The following is a 20033-nucleotide window of genomic DNA, read 5'->3' on the forward strand; positions in this document are numbered from 1 at the left end:
CGGTGAAAGATTGAAAGCATTTCCTCTAAGATCAGGAAGAAAACAAGGATGTTCACTCTCGCCAGTATTATTCAACACAGTTTTGAAAGTCCTAGCCATGGCAATGAGAGAAGAAAAAGAAAGAAAAGGAATGCAAATTGGAAAAGAAGTAGTAAGACTGTCACTGTTTGCAGATGAGATGATACTAAATACAGATAATCCTAAAGATGCCACCATAAAACTACTAGAGCTAATCAATGAATCTGGTAAAGTTTCGGGATACAAAATTAATGCACAAAAATCTCTTGCATTCCTAGACACTAATGATGAAAAATCTGAAAGAGAAATTAAGGAAACACTCCCATTCACCACTGCCACAAAAGAATAAAATACCTAGGAATAAACCTACCTAAGGAGGTAAAAGACCTGTACTTAGAAAACTATCAGACACTGATGAAAGAAATCAAAGATGACACAAACGGAGAGATATACCATGTTCTTGGATTGGAAGAACCAATATTGTGAAAATGACTATATTACTCAAAGCAATCTGCAGATTCAATGCAATCCCTATCAAATTACCAATGGCATTTTTTACAGAACTAGAACAAAAAATCTTAAAATTTGTATGGAGACACAAAAGACCCTGAATAGCTAAAGCAATCTTGAGGGAAAAAAATAGAACTAGAGGAATCATACTCCCTCACCTCATACTATACTACAAAGCTACAGTAATCAAGACAATATGGCACTGGAACAAAAACAGAAATATAGATCAATGGAACAGGACAGAAAGCCCAGAGATAAACCCACACACATATGGTCAACTAATCTATGACAAAGGAGGCAAGGATATAAAATGGAGAAAAGACAGTCTCTTCAATAAGTGGTGCTGGGAAAACTGGACAGCTATATGGAAAGGAATGAAATTAGAACACTCCCTAACACCATACACAAAAATAAACTCAAACTGGATTAAAGACCTAAACGTAAGACCAGACGCTATAAAACTCTTAGAGGAAAACATCGGAAAAACACTCTTTGACATAAATCACAGCAAGATCTTTTTTGACCCACCTCCTAGAGTGATGGAAATAAAAACAAAAATAAATGGGACCTAATGAAACTTAAAAGCTTTTGCACAGCAAAGGAAAACTATAAAAAAGATGAAAAGACAACCCTCAGAATGGGAGAAAATATTTGCAAACGAATCAACAGACAAAGGATTAATCTCCAAAATATATAAAAAGCTCATGCAACTCAATATTAAAAAAACAAACAACCCAATTAAAAAATGGGCAGAAGACCTAAATAGACATTTCTCCAAAGAAGACATACAGATGGCCAAGAGACACATGAAAAGCTGCTCAATATCATGAATTATTAATGCAAATCAAAACTACAATGAGGTATCACCTCACACAGGTTAGAATGGGCATCATCAGAAAATCTACAAACAACAAATGCTGGAGACGGTGTGGAGAAAAGAGAACCCTCCGGCACTGTTGGTGGGAATGTAAATTGATACAGCCACTATGGAGAACAGTATGGCAGTTCCTTAAAAAACTAAAAATCGAATTACCATATGATCCAGCAATCCCACTACTGGGCATGTACCCAGGAAAAATCATATTTCAAAAAGACAAATTCACTGCAGTGTTCACTGAAGCACTATTTACAACAGCCAGGTCATGGAAGCAACCTAAATGCCCATCGACAGATGAATGGATAAAGAAGATGTGGTATATATATACAATGGAATATTACTCAGCCATAAAAAAGAACGAAATTGGGTCATTTGTAGAGGTGTGGATGGACCCAGAGACTGTCATACAGAGTGAAGTAAGTCATAAAGAGAAAAACAAATATATATTAACGCATATATGTGGAATCTAGAAAAACAGTACAGGTGAACCAGCTTGCAAGGCAAAAATAGAGACACAGATGTAGAGAACAAACATATGGACACCAAGGGGGGAAGTTCAGGGGGGTGTGGTGGGATGAACTAGGAGATTGGGATTGACATACATACATATAAAATAGAAATCATTATGGCAAGCTGGTAAAGGCTAACCAAAGAACCTCATCAGGAGAAAATCTACAGCCTTCATTTGGGTAAAAACAATCAACTGAAACACCTGCCCTGACAGCGAAATTAATTTTGCTTTTCCAAAAGTGTGTTGTGAGCAACCATACTTCCAGGAGATGCTTACCAAAGGAAGAGCCGTGGGGAAAACTAAGTATGGGAAACACTGTATGTTAAATGTATCTTATGATCATTCACAACACATATTAGCATAGTAAAAGTTTTCAATAAAGAAATCTTAAAAAAAAAAATTTGTATGGAACAACAAAAGACCCCAAATAGCCAGAGCAATATTGAAAACGAAAAACAAAGCTGAAGGCATCAAACTTCTTGACTTCAAACTATACTACAAAGTTATGTTAATCAAAACAGTATGGTATTGGCTTAGGAACAGACACACAGTTCAATGAAACAGAATAGAGAGCCCAGAAAATAACCCATGCATATTTGGTCAATCAATTTACAACAAAGGAGCAAAGACTACCCAATGGGGAAAGAACAGTCTCTTCACTAAATGTTGTTGGGAAAACTGGATGTTCACATGCAGAATAAATAAAATTAACTTGAAGTGGATTAAAGCCTTAAGATAAGACTTGAAGGCGATAAAATTCCTAGAAAAAAACATAGTGAAAAGCTCCCTGACTTTGATCATGGCAATGATTTTTTGGACATAACAGCAAAAACACAAGTAACAAAAGCAAAAATCAACAAGTGATACTACATCAAACTTAAAAGCTCTGTACAGCAACAGAAACAACCAACAAAATTAAGAGGTAACCTACAGAAGAGAAGAAAAATATATGCAAACCTTATATTTGATAAGGGATTAGCATCCAAAATATACAAGGAACTCATACAACTCAATCGCAAAAAAACTCCAAATAGTCTAATTTAAAAATGGGCAAAGACCTGAAAAACATTTTTCTAAAGAAGACATACAAATGGCCAAAAAGTACATGAAACAGTGCTCAACATCACTAATCATCAGAAAAATGCAAATCAAAGCCACAAATGAGGGAGGACCCTGGAAGTCCAGTAGTCAGAACTCGGTGCTTTCACTGTTGTGGCCCAGGTTCAATCCCACGAGCTGCACAGCATGGACAACAACAACAAAAAAAAACCACAATGAGATACCATCTCAGACCTATTAGAATGGCTATTATCAAAAATATAAGAGAGGGGCCTCCCTGGTGGCGCAGTGGTTGAGAGTCCGCCTGCCGATGCAGGGGATACGAGTTCATGCCCCGGTCTGGGAGGATCCCATATGCCGCGGAGCGGCTGGGCCCGTGAGCCATGGCTGCTGAGCCTGCGCATCCGGAGCCTGTACTCCGCAACGGGAGAGGCCACAACAGTGAGAGGCCCGCGTGCCACAAAAAAAAAAAAAAAAAAAAATATAAGAGATAAGAAGTGCTGGTAAGGATGTGGAGAAAAGGGAACCCTTGTGCACCACTGGTGGGAAGGGAAATACAGCAACTACGGGAAACACTATGGAGGTTCCTCAAAAAATTTAAACTAGAACTACCATATAATCCAGCAATCCCAATTTTGGGTATATATTTGAAGGAAATTAAAATATTATCTTGAAGAGATATCTGCGGCACCCCACATTCATTGTGTCGTTATTTACAATACCCAAGACACGAAAAGAACCTAGGTATTTGTCAATGGATGTATGGATAAATATGATAAACACACACACCCATGCACACAATGGAATATTCTTCAGCCATAAAATTGAAGGAAATCCTGACGTTTGCAACAATGTGGATGAATGCTGAGGGTGAGATAAAGAATGAAAAATACTGTATGATATCACTTACATGTGGAATCTAAGCACGCTCAACTCATAGAAACAGAGAGTAGACTGGTGGTTGCCAGAGGCTGGAAGGTGGAGGAAATGAGATGTTCAAAAAGTATAAACTACCAGTTATAAGGTGAGTAAGTTCTGGGATCTAAGGTACAGCATGGTGTTTACAGGTAGCAATACTGTGCTGTATACTTGAAAGATGCTAAGAAAGTAAATCCTAAATGTTCTCACCACCACCACCACCACCACAACAACAACAAAATGGAAATTATGTGAAGTGATAAATGTGTTAACTAAGCTTATTGTGGTAATCATTTTGCAATATATATGTGTATCAAATCATTACATTTTACACATTAAACTTATACATTTATATATGTACATTATATCTCAATAAAGATGGGGGAAAAATAGAGTAGAAGGATACCCATGAAACTAAAACAAGTGGTTATGTGTTTTAGGGAACAGAAAAAAATGGGGAAGACAGGAACAGGAGTGATAGCCACACTTCCCAATTATACTTTTTTGTTGTTAATTTATTGTATTTATTTTGGCTGTGTTTGGTCTTAGTTGCAGAATGCAAGATCTTCATTGTAGTACACAGGATCTTTCATTGTGGCACACAGGCTTCTCTCTAGTTGTGGCGTGCAGGCTCTAGAGCACACAGGCTCAGTAGTTGTGGTGCACAGGCTCGCTAGTTGTGGCACGTGGGCTCAGTAGTTGCAGCATGCAGGCTTTCTAGTTGTAGCACACGGGCTCTACAGCGCGTGGGCTCAGTAGTTGTGGCACGTGGGCTTAGTTGCCCCATGGCATGTGGGATCTTAGTCCCCCTACCAGGGATCGAACCCACATCCCGTGCATCAGAAGTTGGATTCTTAACCACTGGACCACCAGGGAAGTCCCTCAATGTGTATTTTTTATATAGTTTATTTTTGTACCATGAGAAGGCATCAACTGTTTTAAAAAATGCAAAATAAAAATAAGGACAAAAATTTTTTAGTATGCAAGCAGAAAAGATATCTTTAAGCTTGTAAGAAAAGTTTATGTTCCACTCATCCTTAGAAAAATATTTGAGAAAATACTCAGTAAAACCTGAAAGTAAATTCAAAACTGGAAAGATACAGAATCCACAGCTTGTAAAAACTTCAAAATACAAAGGCAGTTATACATTATGCAAGAATCCATCTGAAATTAAAACTAGAAAATTCTCCTTTGAGTAAGGAGAAAGACTTGACCTTAGTTCCTTAAAGAAAGACATAAAATCCAATACGTAACACATGCTTTTGTCTCTTCGATAAACACTTCATAAGTGCCAAATAAGTGGTAGGCGCTCCCCTCGAAACTAGACAAAGAAAATAAATTTATGAAGATATATTTGGTGACCAGAGTGCTAGAGTAGAGGGAGGCAGGTGTGCAGACTATGAACAAATAAATAAATGTATAATTATAATGTCAGTATTATGGTGGAAAAAAACAGAAAAAAGAGGAAGATACTGATGAGGAATGGGGAGCTATTAGGGTGGTCAGGAAAAGCGTCTCTGATAGGCTAACAGAGCTAAATGAAAAGACGAGGTAAGCTTCAAAGATATGTGAGGAAGAAAGTTCTAGGCAAAAAACAAAATACGTAAGACAGAGGTGTACTAGGTGCATTTAAAGAAACAGCAAAAAGATGAGTATGACTAAAACAAATACGTATAACAGGGAATACAGTAAGGGATGAAATGGAAAAGAAGGCAAGTGTCAAATCACGTAGGGTCTCTGAAGCAATAAGGCCTTTGGATTTACTATACGTAAGCCAGAAACCCATTAGAGAGTTTTGAGCAGCTGAGTGTGCTCATCTATAAAACAGATGATATATTATATAATTTTCTTCCTATTCTCTCCTTATTGTGAAGAGCTTAATGAAAACTAAGACATATACATATGTATAAGACATTAACACTGCTTACTATATTTTGACTTTTAGAATAAATACATTGACAAATTTCAGAAAATAAAAATGGCTACAGAACAGGAGGCAAATGAAATGAACACTGACAATACAAAAGCATATATAGCTGAAAAAGGTGTGAAATAGAGATAGGAAGGTGGAAGAAGGGTGAAAGCCTTAAATATATTTTACAGAATGGGGATTCAAGAAATACTGTCTATAAATGACAGAAAAACAAAAAGATGCTTAAGTATGTTGTTTAAAATTAAAGTGACAGCTGGAGAGACTGAGAACAGTAACAAAATTTTTGAGAAGCCTACATCTTAGAAAACTGTATAAATTAGTTAATTCCTCTTCTATCATAGCAGGAAATCAATGGACAACACCCAAAGCTGACACTTCAAGAAAGACCAACATAACACTATCACACAGAAATGAAAGAAATTACCAGAAGATCTGAAATAAAACATGATTAAAAGAGGCGGCTTAAGGAGGACAAGAACAGAATAAGGGCAGTACATGTCTATTTCTTTTGGTTATGATCCATTTTTAACCATGAGCATCAGGGGAACCTCAAGAGTGGTGCTAAGGTTTAAAATAAATAACATATATTGATACCTAAAGTGTATTTACAGCATAATTATAATACCACAACTGTGAACAGGAAAAAGATAACATTTTGGAGGATAGGACTTTAGATACTTTTCCCCTCTTTGCTTAAGTTTTAAATGTTTGAATCCTTAGAGTTAAGGCCTAGACCCTCTTTTCAGTTGGCAATTTCTTTCCATGTGCTCTTTCTAGTCTCATGTTTTCAATTGGTAGCTATAGCACTGTTTTCCAAAGTATGATCCACAGATCACCTATTTTAAAATCACCTAAAGTGTTGATCAGAATACAGATTCCAGGGACTTCCCTGGTGGTGCACTGGTTAAGAATCTGCCTGCCAATCAAGTACCTCTTTGGACCACAACACTATGAGACTAGCTATCAATTACAGGGAAAAAAACTGTAAAAATGAAAACATATGGAGGCTAAACAATATGCTACTAAACAACTAAGAGATCACACAAGAAATCAAAGAAGAAATCAAATAAATACCTAGAAACAAATGACAACGAAAACACAATGACCTAAAACCTATGGGATGCAGCAAAAGCAGTTCTAAGAGGGAAGTTTATAGCAATACAATCCTACCTCAAAAAACAAGAAAAATCTCAAATAAACAACCTAACCTTACACCTTAAAGCAATCAGAGAAAGAAGAACAAAAAAAACCCTAAGTTAGCAGAAGGAAAGAAATCATAAAGATCAGATCAGAAATAAATGAAAAAGAAATGAAGGAAACAATAGCAAAGATCAATAAAACTAAAAGCTGGTTCTTTGAGAAGATAAACAAAATTGATAAACCATTAAACTCATCAGGAAAAAAGGGAGAAGACTCAAATCAACAGAATTAGAAATGAAAAAGGAGAAGTAACAACTGACACTGCAGAAATACAAAGGAGCATGACAGATTACTAAAAGCAACTCTATGCCAATAAAATGGACAACCTGGAAGAAATGGACAAATTCTTAGAAAAGTACAATCTTCCAAGACTGAACAAGGAAGGACTAGAAAGTATGAACAGACCATTCACAAGCACTGAAATTGAAACTGTGATTAAAAATCTTTCAACAAACAAAAAGCCCAGGGCCACATGGCTTTACAGGCGAATTCTAACAAACATTTAGAGAAGAGTGAACATCTACCTTTCTAATACTCTTCCAATATACAGCAGAGGGAGGAACACTCCCAAACTCATTCTATGAGGCCACCATCACCCTGATACCAAAACCAGACAAAGATATCACAGAAAAAGAAAACTACAGGCCAATATCACTGACGAACACAGATGCAAAAATCCTCAACAAAATACTAGCAAACAGAATCCAACAGCACATTAAAAGGATCATACACCATGATCAAGTGGGGTTTATCCCAGGAATTCAAGGATTCTTCACTATATGCAAAACAATCAATGTGGTACACCATATTAACAAATTGAAGGATAAAAACCATATGATCATCTCAATAGATGCACAAAAAGCTTTTGAAAAAATTCAACACCCATTTGTGATAAAAACTCTCTAGAAAGTGCGCATAGAGAGAACCTACCTCAACATAATAAAAGCCATATATGACAAACTCACAGCCAACATCATTCTCAATGGTGAAAAACTGAAAGCATTTCCTCTAAGATCAGGAACAAGACAAGGTTGCCCACTTTCACCACTATTATTCAACATAGGTTTCGAAGTATTAACCATGGCAGTCAGAGAAGAAATAAAAGGAATCTAAATTGGAAAAGAAGAAAAAGTGTCACTGTTTGCAGATGACATGATCTATACATAGAAAATCCTAAAGACGACACCAGAAAACTACTAGAGCCGATCAATGAATTTGGTAAAGTAGCAGGATACAAAATTAATGCACAGAAATCTGTTGCATTCCTACACACTAAAAACGAAAAATCAGAAACAGAAATTATGGAAACAATCCCATTTACCACTGCAACAAAAAGAATAAAATACCTAGGAATAATCTACCTAAGGAGGCAAAAGACCTGTACGCTGAAATCTATAAGACACTGATGAAAGACATTAAAGACCATACAAACAGATGGAAAGATATACCATGTTCTTGGATTAGAAGAATCAATATTGTGAAAATGACTATATTACTCAAAGCAATCTATAAATTCAGTGCAATCCCTATCAAACTACCAATGGCATTCTTCACTGAACTAGAACAAAAAATTTTACAATTTGCATGGAAACACAAAAGACCCCATATAGCCAAAGCAATCTTGAGAAAGAAAACAGAGCTGAAGGAATCAGGCTCCCTGACTTCAGACTATACTACAAAGCTACAGTAATCAAGACAGTATGGTACTGGCACAAAAACAGTATATCAATCAATGGAATAGGATAGAAAGTCCAGAGATAAACCCACACACATATGGTCACCTTACCTTTGACAAAGGAGGCAAGAATATACAATGGAGAAAAGACAGCTTCTTCAATAAGTGGTGCTGGGAAAACCGGACAGCTACAGGTAAAAGAATGAAATTAGAACACTTCCTAACACCATACACAAAAATAAACTCAAAATGGATTAAAGACCTAAATGTAAGACCAGACACTATAAAACTCTTCGAAGAAAACATAGGCAGAACACTCTATGACATAAATCACAGCAAGATCCTTTTTGACCCGCCTCTTAGATTAACGGAAATAAAATCAAAAATAAACAAATGGGACCTAATGAACCTTAAAAGCTTTTGCACAGCAAAGGAAAACATAAACAAGAGAAAAAGACAAACCTCCGAACTGGAGAAAATATTTGCAAACGAAGCAATGGATAAAAGATTAATCTCCAAAACATACAAGCAGCTTATGCATCTCAGTAACAAAAGAACAAACAACCCAATCCAAAAATGGGTGGAAGACCTAAACAAACATTTCTCCAAAGTAGACATACAGATTGCCAACAAACACATGAAAAGACGTTCAACATCACTAATAATTAGAGAAATGCAAATCAAAACCACAATGAGGTATCACCTCACACTGGTCAGAATGGCCATCATCAAGAAATCTACAAACAATAAATGCTGGAGAGGGTGTGGAGAAAAGGGAACCCTCCTGCACTGTTGGTGGGAATGTAAATTGATATAGTCACTATGGAGAACAGTATGGAGGTTCCTTAAAACACTGAAAATAGAACTACCTAATGACCCAGCAATCCCACTAGTGGGCATATACCCTGAGAAAACCATAATTCAAAAAGAGTCATGTACCACAAAGTTCACTGCACCACCATTTACAATAGCCAAGACATGGAAGCAACCTAAATGTCCACTGACAGATGAATGGATAAAGAAGATGTGGCACCTATATACAATGGAATATTACTCAGCCATAAAAAGGAACAAAATTGAGTTATTTGTAATGAGGTGGATGGACCTAGAGCCTGTCATACAGAGTGAAGTAAGTCAGAAAGAGAAAAACAAATACCATATGCTAACGCACATATAAGCAATCTAAAACCTAGTGGGAGGACAGGAATAAAGACGCAAACGTAGAGAACAGACTTGAGGACACAGAGTGGGAAGGGGAAGCTGGGACGAAGTGAGAGAGTAGCATTGACATATATACACTACCAAATGGGCAATGGATGGCTAGTGGGAAGCTGCTGCATAGCACAGGGAAATCAGCTCGATGCTTTGCGATGACCTAGAGGGGTGCAATAGGGAGGGTGGGAGGGAGGCTCAAGAGGGAGGGGATATGGGGATATATGTATACATATAGCTGATTCACTGTTTTGTACAGCAGAAATTAACACAACATTGTAAAACAATTACACTCCAAAGAATGTTTAAAAAAAAAAAGAGAGAGATTTTTAAACAATGGGGGAAATTTGACTATGGACTGTGTATTAGATGATACCAAAAATATACTATCTCGTTAAATTATATAATGCCATTTTGATTACATAAAAAATTGTCCATTACTTTTAGCTTACATACAGAGGTGAAATGATTTCACATCTGAGATCTGCTTTAAAATACTTCAGCAAAGAGGAGAAAAAAAATGAAATGGAAAAAGAAAATGTGCCAAAATCTTGATTAACTGCTAAATCCAGGTCCTGAGTATATGAAAAGCATGATTAAAGTTTTTTTAATTAATAAATAAATAAAATTATGTATTTATTCATTCACTCATTTATTTTTGGCTGCGTTTGGTCTTCGTTGCTGCATGTGGGCTTCTCACTGCGGTGGCTTCTCTTGTTGCGGAGCATGGGCTCTAGGCACATGGGCTTCAGTAGTTGTGGCACACGAGCTTAGTAGTTGTGGCTCACAGGGTCTAGAGCCCAGGCTCAGTAGTTGTCACACACAGGCTTAGTTGCTCTGCGGCATATGGGATCTTCCCAGACCACAGCTTGAATCCATGTCCCTTGCCTTGGCAGGAGGATTCTTAATCACTGCGCCACAAGGGAAGTCCAATGTCCGAAGTTTTTCTAACAAAACCTTACAAAAGTTTTGTTTTGACCCTGTTAAATTTGGGGTGCTATTAGACATGCAACTGGGAATGTTAACTAGAGAGTTATATATATAAATCTGGAGTTCTGGGAAGAAGTGGAAAGTTGGAAGTCATGTTTTTCAGCCATGGGACTAAACAAAATCACTTAGAAAAGTGAAGAGAAAACAGGGTGGGAGGAACCAAGATAGAATGTTGGTACATCCAACATTTGAAGGTGGAGAAGTGGAGGAGTCAGGGAAGAAGACGGAGAAGATGCAACAAGTCAATGAGATAGAAAGAAAACCAAGAGAGCGTGGTGTTAGCAGAATCCAAGAGAATAAATATTTCAAAAAAGAAAATGTATTCAACCAACGTCTAAAGTTTCTGAGAAGTGACCACTAGATTTGGAGACATGAAGATCACTAGTGACTGTCACAAAAGCAGTACCAATAGAGTGAAAGAGTTGAAAACCTTTGGCTAATGTTAGAAAACTCATCATTCTTTAAAAAATCTCCCATATGCTTTCCTAAATTCAAAGTATACTTTTACGTTTTAATGTAAAACTTAATTCTCCCATTTTCTTATACTTAGTCCAATCTCTTTTGGGAGGACTGGGGCAGTTCCTCAAACATCTGAACACTTAGTATTAAAGTCCTTCATAGTTGAGAATTAACTATTACTTACACAGCCATCATGCACATTCAGGGTTGCTTCAAGTTTTAATCTTTGGATAAATTCTCTTCTTCCTGTTTAAAAAGAAAGAACTAAATAAATCATACAATTTATTGCTTAGACAAGTGTAACACTGTTAAGAGCCTAAGAACTGTCATGAGGCAGAGTCAAGCTCTAATTTTAATTCCTCCATTTACAGGCTGAGTGACACTGGGCAAATTAACTCCTCCTTAGCCCTAGTTTCCTCATTAGAGTACCTACCTACCTCATGTGGTTATTAAGTGATGCAAGGAGAGAAAGGGCTTAGCATAGTATCTGGAACCACAATAAACACTTAAATGTTCCCTTCATTCATCCATTCATTCAACAAATATATTGCGTACTTACTCCATTCCAGGTCGTGTTCTAGGAGCTAGGGATACAATGGTAAAATAAAAGAGAAAAAGATCCCTGACTCTAGTTAGCTTAATTAAAGACAATAAACAATATGTGACTTGGTAAAAACGTTATATGGAAAAATAAAGCAGAGAAAGGGGATACGAGAAGACTGGAGGTGGGGAATAGGATTTTCAATTTTAAAAAGGGTGGCAAACAGTGTTTTCGAAGATGCCACCTATTTTTAAACACATCTCAATTTCAGAAATGCTAAAATACTTAAAAGTTCATTTCACAGTGATGAAATGTGAGAGCAAAAAAATTAAATCAGCCTAAATATCCATCAATAGCAGAAACGTTATAATACTTCAAAAATACAATAAATTCCTCCTTTGAAAAAGGGAACTTATGTTTCTTTAAGAAATGAATCATCTTTACCAAAAATGGGCGAAAAAGCTTCATGTTTATTCAGAAGCTGTAATGAAAGGAAGCCGAATATATGACAAAGAACAATAATTAGCTAAGTAATCAGGCTGATGAGATTTCAAAATTAAATTTGACTATGCTCTCTATATACTGTCACAAGGGACTCTATTATGTTTTCTTGCATTCAACGTAAAGAGCAAGATCGTCTTGAAGCCAGACTGTTTTCTCTGTCCTTGCCTGTAACTGGTAAGACGGCTAGATAATGGATGAACACGTGGGTTAAAGATTTTGTGTGTGTTCGGGTGGGGTATGGTTCCTAAACTTATTGGAATGAAACAACCTGCAGAAATTCAGCAAAGTATTTTCATGAATTAGGTTATACTATATATAATTAACTTTTCAAATCTGATTTTCAGTTTTAAAAAGATGCTAACTAGTAAACAGAAAAAAAATTTTTAATCTTTTCCTTTTGTCCATCAGCAGGTATGGCAATCCTACTGAGTTATAAATTAAGAGTTAAGGAAAAAAGTATTCAAATTAACAACATGACAGTAATTAAAATTCATAAAATGCTAAGAAAAAAGTATTAAAAATTTTTTTCCAAATTTTTAAAATCTGGGCTTGAAAACATGGCCCTAGCCATTTCCAACTAGAGAAAATGGTAGTGCAACATGAGAGAATAGAAGACAAAGTGAGTAATTTGAGCAAGAATTCTTACATATGAACTTGTACATAAAAACATGCACTGAGACACGATAGAGACAAGACAGCTCCTAAATGATATGTTTATATGTGACTTAGGAGATCAAAATGATTGTATTGGGCTTCCCTGGTGGCCCAGTGGTTAAGTATCTGCCTGACAATGCAGGGGACCCAGGTTTGAACCCTGGTCCGGGAAGATCCCACATGCCGCGGAGCAACTAAGCCTGTGCACCACAACTACTGAGCCTGCGCTCTAGAGCCCGCGAACCACAACTACTGAAGTCCGTGTGCCACAACTACTGAAACCCACGTGCCTAGAGCCCATGCTCTGCAACAAGAGAAGCCACCACAATGAGAAGCCCACGCACCACAACAAAGAGTAGCCCCCGCTCACCACAACTAGAGAAAAGCCTGCATGCAGCAACGAAGACCCAACACAGCCATAAATAAATAAATAAATAAATAAATTTTTAAAAAAAAATTTGTATTGCCCCACATTCCATAAAATGGGTTTCTGAACAACCTAGTATAAACCTCTTCTACCCTTTTGGTAATTAAATGCACTACACCAAGAAATAGGAGCTGAAAGCTAGGATAAAAATAAGAACGATAAGTTTAAAAAAAAAAAAACTGAGTCCTCTCAAATAAAAATAAACTCATGCCTATTATCAAGAACTGTGATGAGTCTGGCCTACTTGCAAGCTAACAAGCTACCTGTTACCATTTCATGGATGATAGCAGAAGACACAGGACTTCTGAGTCAGAGGCAAAGGATTTTACTCCTCAAGAAGAATGAGCTTCAGGTTCACATTGGTTCCCCTTGTCCCCCAGTTCCCACAGGGCAATGCAGTGGGGTCTGGGGGGATACTGCACATGCAATGGGTTTGAATCACAGCTGGGGAACCCTGAACTGAAGGAATGCAAATCTTATATCAAGCAAATCTGCCTAACTTTTGTCCCAAAGGAAGACATTATCTTTATTATTCTGGACAATAAATAAATCTGCCCTCTGCTCCACAGGGAGCTATTATATCTCCCAAGTCTGTTCCCTGAAAAGAGAGTCCAGAACAAAGCAGCCAGTGCCTCTGCTCACAAGATGTGCAGAAATACAAAAGAGACGTGGAGAACTGTCTCCCAACAATTACCTATTTGTTATGGATGAATTTACCTATCACTGAGGCTTTCTCTCCAAGTCTTTCTTGCAGCCCAAGCTGCCTCATTTAATTCTGTCTCTTTTACATTCTATTCTATATTAATAGATTGTAAGCTCCATAAAAAAAAACACTCTTTTGTTCACTCAAGTATCCTAAGTGCCTAGAACAGTGCCTAAGACAAAGGAGGCACTCAATATACATTCCTGAATCAGTGAATAAATGAACAGGCTCATAATACTGATTCTGTTCTTCAACGTATTTCTACTCAATAATACAAGGTGAACATCTTTCACACTGGGAATAAATATAGACATACTGCTCATTTTTAATGGCTCTGTAACTTATGAAACAGCTTCATAACTTATTTATCAAGTACCTATCTCAGTTATTAGACTGAGATGCTTGGGACAAGAAATGTTAGGCTTAAATCTAACTTGGAACATACTACACATACACTGGGCAAAACTTAACATCTCAGGGCCTTAGTTCTACATTTGTAAAAATTTTATATTTGATGGGAATAATACCATCAACTTTACAGGCTTATTGTCTGGAATAAATTAAGTAGCATATGCAAAACTCATAGATGTGACTGACCTGCTATAGACACTTAAGATTCGTTCTCTCCGTATGTACACGTGGGATTGTTCTAAGTTAATATTGTCTGAAAAGAGAGAAAATGATTTTTTTGTTTGTTTTTGTTTTTGTTTTTAGGCCGCACCGTGTAGCACGTGGGATCTTAGTTCCCCGACCAGGGATCAAATCCGTGCCCCCTGCACTGGGAGTGCGGAGTCTAACTACTGGACCACCAGGGAAGTCCCGAGAGAAAATGATTTTTAAAAAATGACTTCATTAAGGAGTTGGGGTAACTTCAACTGGTTAAGAGAAAAGAATAACGCTACTGATACTGAGAAACAGAGACGGAACAGCACTTTAACAAAACTTTTCACTTTACTTGACTCTACTGACCCTTTGAGCAACTTCTCTTTAAGGCCAAACTTCCTAGTCAACTACAAACGCTGCCATCTCTAGCTCATTGTCAGGTCTTCCTTTTCCTGAACTGTCTGTTTTGCCCCCTCCTATTCACTGGTTTTGTTCTCAGAAATCATGGGGTATCAGTAAATTCAATGGTCTCTTTCAAGGCACATTTTTCATAACCTCATAGCATTAGCTGTCATAGGTAAATGCTGTCTCCTTGACATAATCTTCTTTGGCTCCCAAGACATCTTGCCAGATAACCAGGAGAACTGAAAATTAAAGTGTAACAAACTCTGAGGAGAGAAAGAACACAGAACTGTTTTACCTTTGACAAAGAACAGGACAAAGAGGTGACTGCAATCAAAATGTGTAAGAAGAAACCAGTAAGAACTCAAATGAATGTTTAAAGGCCAAATGTGGGCTAGAGACAGTTTAGAATCTCTAGGATCCTAGGCACAGAGAGAATCTACATTCAGTCACCAGCTCTTTTCCATGAGCCTCCCCCAAGTACTCATAAGAAACACTGAAAACAACAGGAAGCCTGAGAGAGTCCCTGTCCGGTAAGACTTAGAAAGGAAACTCCAGTCACTTTTCAGGCCCTTCTCTCATGGGAAGCAAAGTCTTAAGCCACTGGGGAAGGCATAGCTAAAAAGAGCCTCAGCAAAGGTCCACTAGCTTTAAGAGAGGCAGGAAACCCTCACGTCCACTTCAGGCAAAGGCAACTGCCTTCAGGAAAGGAAAGAAGTATAAACTGCCTATCCTTAAGGGAGGGACAGGAATCCCCCTCCCATCCCTACCAAGAGCCTTCAATGAACAACAAGCAGCAGAGAAGTGTGGTGGCTTTGAAATGTGTCAACTCACAACGAACCATGTTTCCCAGAATTTTTTCCCTGTATGTTTCATGTTACTTGAATTACCAGTCATATTTGCACAAGATTGGTGGGTGGAAGTAAAGCAACAGCAATACTGATTTTTACTGATGCTTATATTGTTTATATACATTGTTACTTGTCTGGCTCACCTCGTTAGAATGGGGAGCAACTAGGCCTATAACCGTCCTGCCTACCCACAGATCCTCTTTTAGGTTCTTGGAATACCAGGCCAGTTTGTGTTTAGGTCCATGACAAAGGGTACCAGTTTCTCCTAAAAAAAACACCTACATCTATAAGACTATAAGACATCTCTAAGACAGTGAGAACTGGCATAGATCTTATGTTTTCATGGGTTCAGCTTGTCCTTCCTATCCCCAATTTACCATCATCCTTTCCCAACTGTCTGTCCTGAGGATGTCAAGCCCCAGCAAAAGACATGAAGAAAACAACTTTACAGAGACAGTTTAATGAGTTCCCACAACTACACAAAGTCAAATACCAGTAACACATCTTTGAGTGTATGTTTGTATATCTCCTAGTAATTCTGCTTCTTTGACTGAACTCTTTCATGATTAACATTTTCAGCAAACTAGCAACAGAGGGAAACTTCCTCAATCTGGTAATAAGCACCAATAAAAGACCTAAAATATATCATATTTCATGGTGAAACACTGAATGCTTCCCACTTAAAATCAGGACAATACAAGGAAGTCCACTCTCACCACTATTACTAAACACAGTCCTGGAAGTTTTAGACATTGGAATTATGTTAAGGAAAAAAAAAAAGACACATAGTTTGGAAAGGAAGAAATAAAACAGTCCCTATTGAAAGATGACATGATTTTCCACAGAGAAAATCTCCTGGAATATACCCAGAAACCTCTGAGAATTAATAAGTAAGTTTTACAAGATCACAGCATACAAGACCAACAAACAAAAAAAATCACACTGCTACATACTAACAATGAATGGGTAGAAGGTGAACTTAAACACAATACATTTGGGCTTCCCTGGTGGCACAGTGGTTAAGAATCCGCCTGCCAATGCAGGAGACATGGGTTTGAGCCCTGGTCCGGGAAGATCCCATGTGCCGTGGAGCAACTAAGCCCATGTGCCACAACTGCTCAGCCTGCGCTCTAGAGCCTGCGAGCCACATTACTGAAGCCCACACGCCTAGAGACCGTGCTCTGCAACAAGAGAAGCCACCACAATGAGAAGCCCGCGCACCACAACGAAGAGTACCCCCCGCTCGCCGCAACTGGAGAAAGCCTGCACGCAGCAACAAAAACCCAACTCAGCCATACATACATACATACATACATACATACATACATACATAAATAGATTTATTTTAAAAAATACATTAATAATTGCTCAGAAGAAAATTAAATATTTAGACATAAATATAACAAAATATGCTGAAGATGTGTATCCTGATAATTATAAAATGCTGATGAAAGAAACCAAAGAACTAAATAACTGGAGTGATGTACTGTGTTTATGGATCAGAAGACTCAACACAGTAAAGATGTCAGTCCTTCCCAAACTGATATGTGAGTCCAATGCAATTCCTATCAAAATCCCAGCAAGGTATTTTGGAGATAAGGACAACCTTACGCTAAAATTCATATAAAAAGGCAAAAGACATAGAAGAGCTAAAACAATTTTGAAAAAGAATTATTGAGGGGAGAAAACGTCACTCAACTTGATGTAAAAACTTACTATATAGCTACAGTAAGCAAAACAGTATGGTATTTACAAAGGGACAGATACACAGATCAATGCAAGAGAATAGAGAACACCGATTAGATACACATAAATGTGCCCAAATGATTTTTAATAAAGGTGCAAAAGCAATTCAATGGAGAAAATACAGACTTTTAAACAAATGGTGCTAGGGCAAGTGGACATTCATAAGCACAAAAATGAACTTCAAGGTAAATCACATACCTCATATAAAAATTAACACAAAATGGACCCTGGACTTAAACGTAAAAATATAAGACTATAAAACTTCAGGGAAAAAACATAGGAGGTAATCTCCAGGACCTAGGGTTAAGTTAAGAGTGTTTAGACATCAGACCAAAAGCATAATCCATAAAAGAAAAAAACTGATAAACTGGACCTCTCCAAAGTTAAAAACCTTTACTCTGCAAAAGACTCTATGAAAAAGACAAACTACACACTGGGAGAAAGTATTTGCAAACTGCATATCTGACAAAGGACTAATACCTAAACTATATAAATAAGTCTCAAAAAACAACAGTGAAAAACAGTGAGACACAACAGTGAGAGATATGAAAATACACGCCACTGAAAATATAAAGATGGCAGGACCCCTCCGAGCACCAACAACCAGCTGCGTTGGGACCTGGCCTTACCTGCCAGCTGGCCAGCATCAGCCCAGGACTCCTGCACTGCACAGTCAGCCATACAAGGACCTGGCCCCAGCCACAAGCAGCTAGAAGCCTCTGCACTATGCAGGGCTCCACAGCCAAGTGGGCTGGGAGCCAGCCCCATGTACGAGAGTGCCACAGCAATCAGCCCCACCACAAAAAAAGGGCCCACACAGGGGGCACCCCTAGGTCATACAACTCTGGTGACCTGAGGGGAGTGTACTTATCCCACAAGCTGCACGGCACAGCCAAAAAAAAAGAAGATATAACAATTGTAAATATATTTGCACCTAACATAGGAGCACATAAATACATAAACCAAATATTAACAAACATAAAGAAATTGACAGTAACATAATACTACTAGGGAATTTAACACTCCACTTACATCAATGGATAGATCATCCAGACAGAAAATCAATAAGGAAACACTAACTTTAAACAACATATCAGGGACTTCCCGAGTGTTCCAGTGGTTAAGAATCTGCCTCCCAATACAGGGGACGCAGGTTCAATCCCTGGTTGGGGAACTAAAATCCCACATGCCATGAGGCAACTAAGCCTGCACTCTCTAGACCCATGCACCACAACTAGAGAGCTCACATGCCACAGCTACTGAGCCCACATGCTATGGGGCCCACGTGCCACAACTAGAGATCCCCACGTACCACAACTACTGAGCCCACGTGCTCTAGAGCTCACACGCTCTAGAGCCCACATGCCACAACAAAAGATCCCGCATTCCACAACTAAGACCCGATGCAGCCAAATAAATAAATAAATAAATAAATAAATAAATAAACATTTTACAAAATGGTTAAGATAAATGTTCTGTGTATCTTACCTCAGTAAATGAAAAAAAAATCAAATCAGACGAACTTAATAGATATAGAAAGAACGTTCCATTAAAAAGCAACAGAATACACATTCTTCTCAAGTACACATGGAACATCTCAAGGATAGAGCACAAGCTGGGCCACAAAGCAAGTCTCAATAAATCTTCTTAAGACTGAAATCATACCAAACATCTTTTCTGACCATAACACTGTGAGCCTAGAAATCAACTATAAAGAGAGAAACTGCAGACACAAAAAACCCATGGAGGCTAAACAACATGCTACTAAACAACCAATGGATCACTGATGAAATCAAAGAGAAAATCCAAAAATACCTGGAAACAAATGAAAATGGAAACACACTGATCCAAAATCTATGGGACTTAGCACAAGCAGTTCTAAGAGAGAAGTTTATAACAATACAAGCCTAGCTCAGGAAATAAGAAAAATCTCAAACAACCTAACTTTACACCTAAAGCTACTAGAAAAATAACAAACAAAACCTACAGTTAGCAGAAGGGAAGAAATAGTAAACAGCAAAATAAGTGAAATAAAAACTAAAAGATCAATAGAAAAGACCAATGAAATTAAGAGCTGGTTCTTTGAAAAGATAGACCAAATTGATAAACCTTTAGCTACACACATCAAGAAACAAAGAGAGGGCCCAAATCAATAAAATCAGAAATGAAAAAGGAGAAATACAAAGGATCATAAAAAATTACTATGAAAAACTATGCACCAATAAAATGGACAACCTAAA

General features: G+C 37.6%; 1 protein-coding gene across 7 annotated transcripts in view; it reads right to left on the reverse strand.

Annotated features, from left to right (window-relative positions):
• DCAF6 (DDB1 and CUL4 associated factor 6) overlaps window positions 1–20033 on the reverse strand; it is a gene marked incomplete at its 5' end in the record, with an annotated part of 173424 nt that overhangs the window by 139022 nt on the left and 14369 nt on the right. For all 7 annotated transcript variants that reach the window (XM_079696816.1, XM_079696820.1, XM_079696819.1 and 4 more), the window contains one exon: window positions 11547–11608. In XM_079696816.1, coding sequence (XP_079552942.1) covers window positions 11547–11608 — 62 coding nt within the window. The remainder of the gene's footprint in view (window positions 1–11546; window positions 11609–20033) is intronic.

Source organism: Hyperoodon ampullatus, assembly GCF_949752795.1.
Source record: "Hyperoodon ampullatus genome assembly, chromosome: 2".
Classification (NCBI taxonomy): domain Eukaryota; kingdom Metazoa; phylum Chordata; class Mammalia; order Artiodactyla; family Ziphiidae; genus Hyperoodon; species Hyperoodon ampullatus.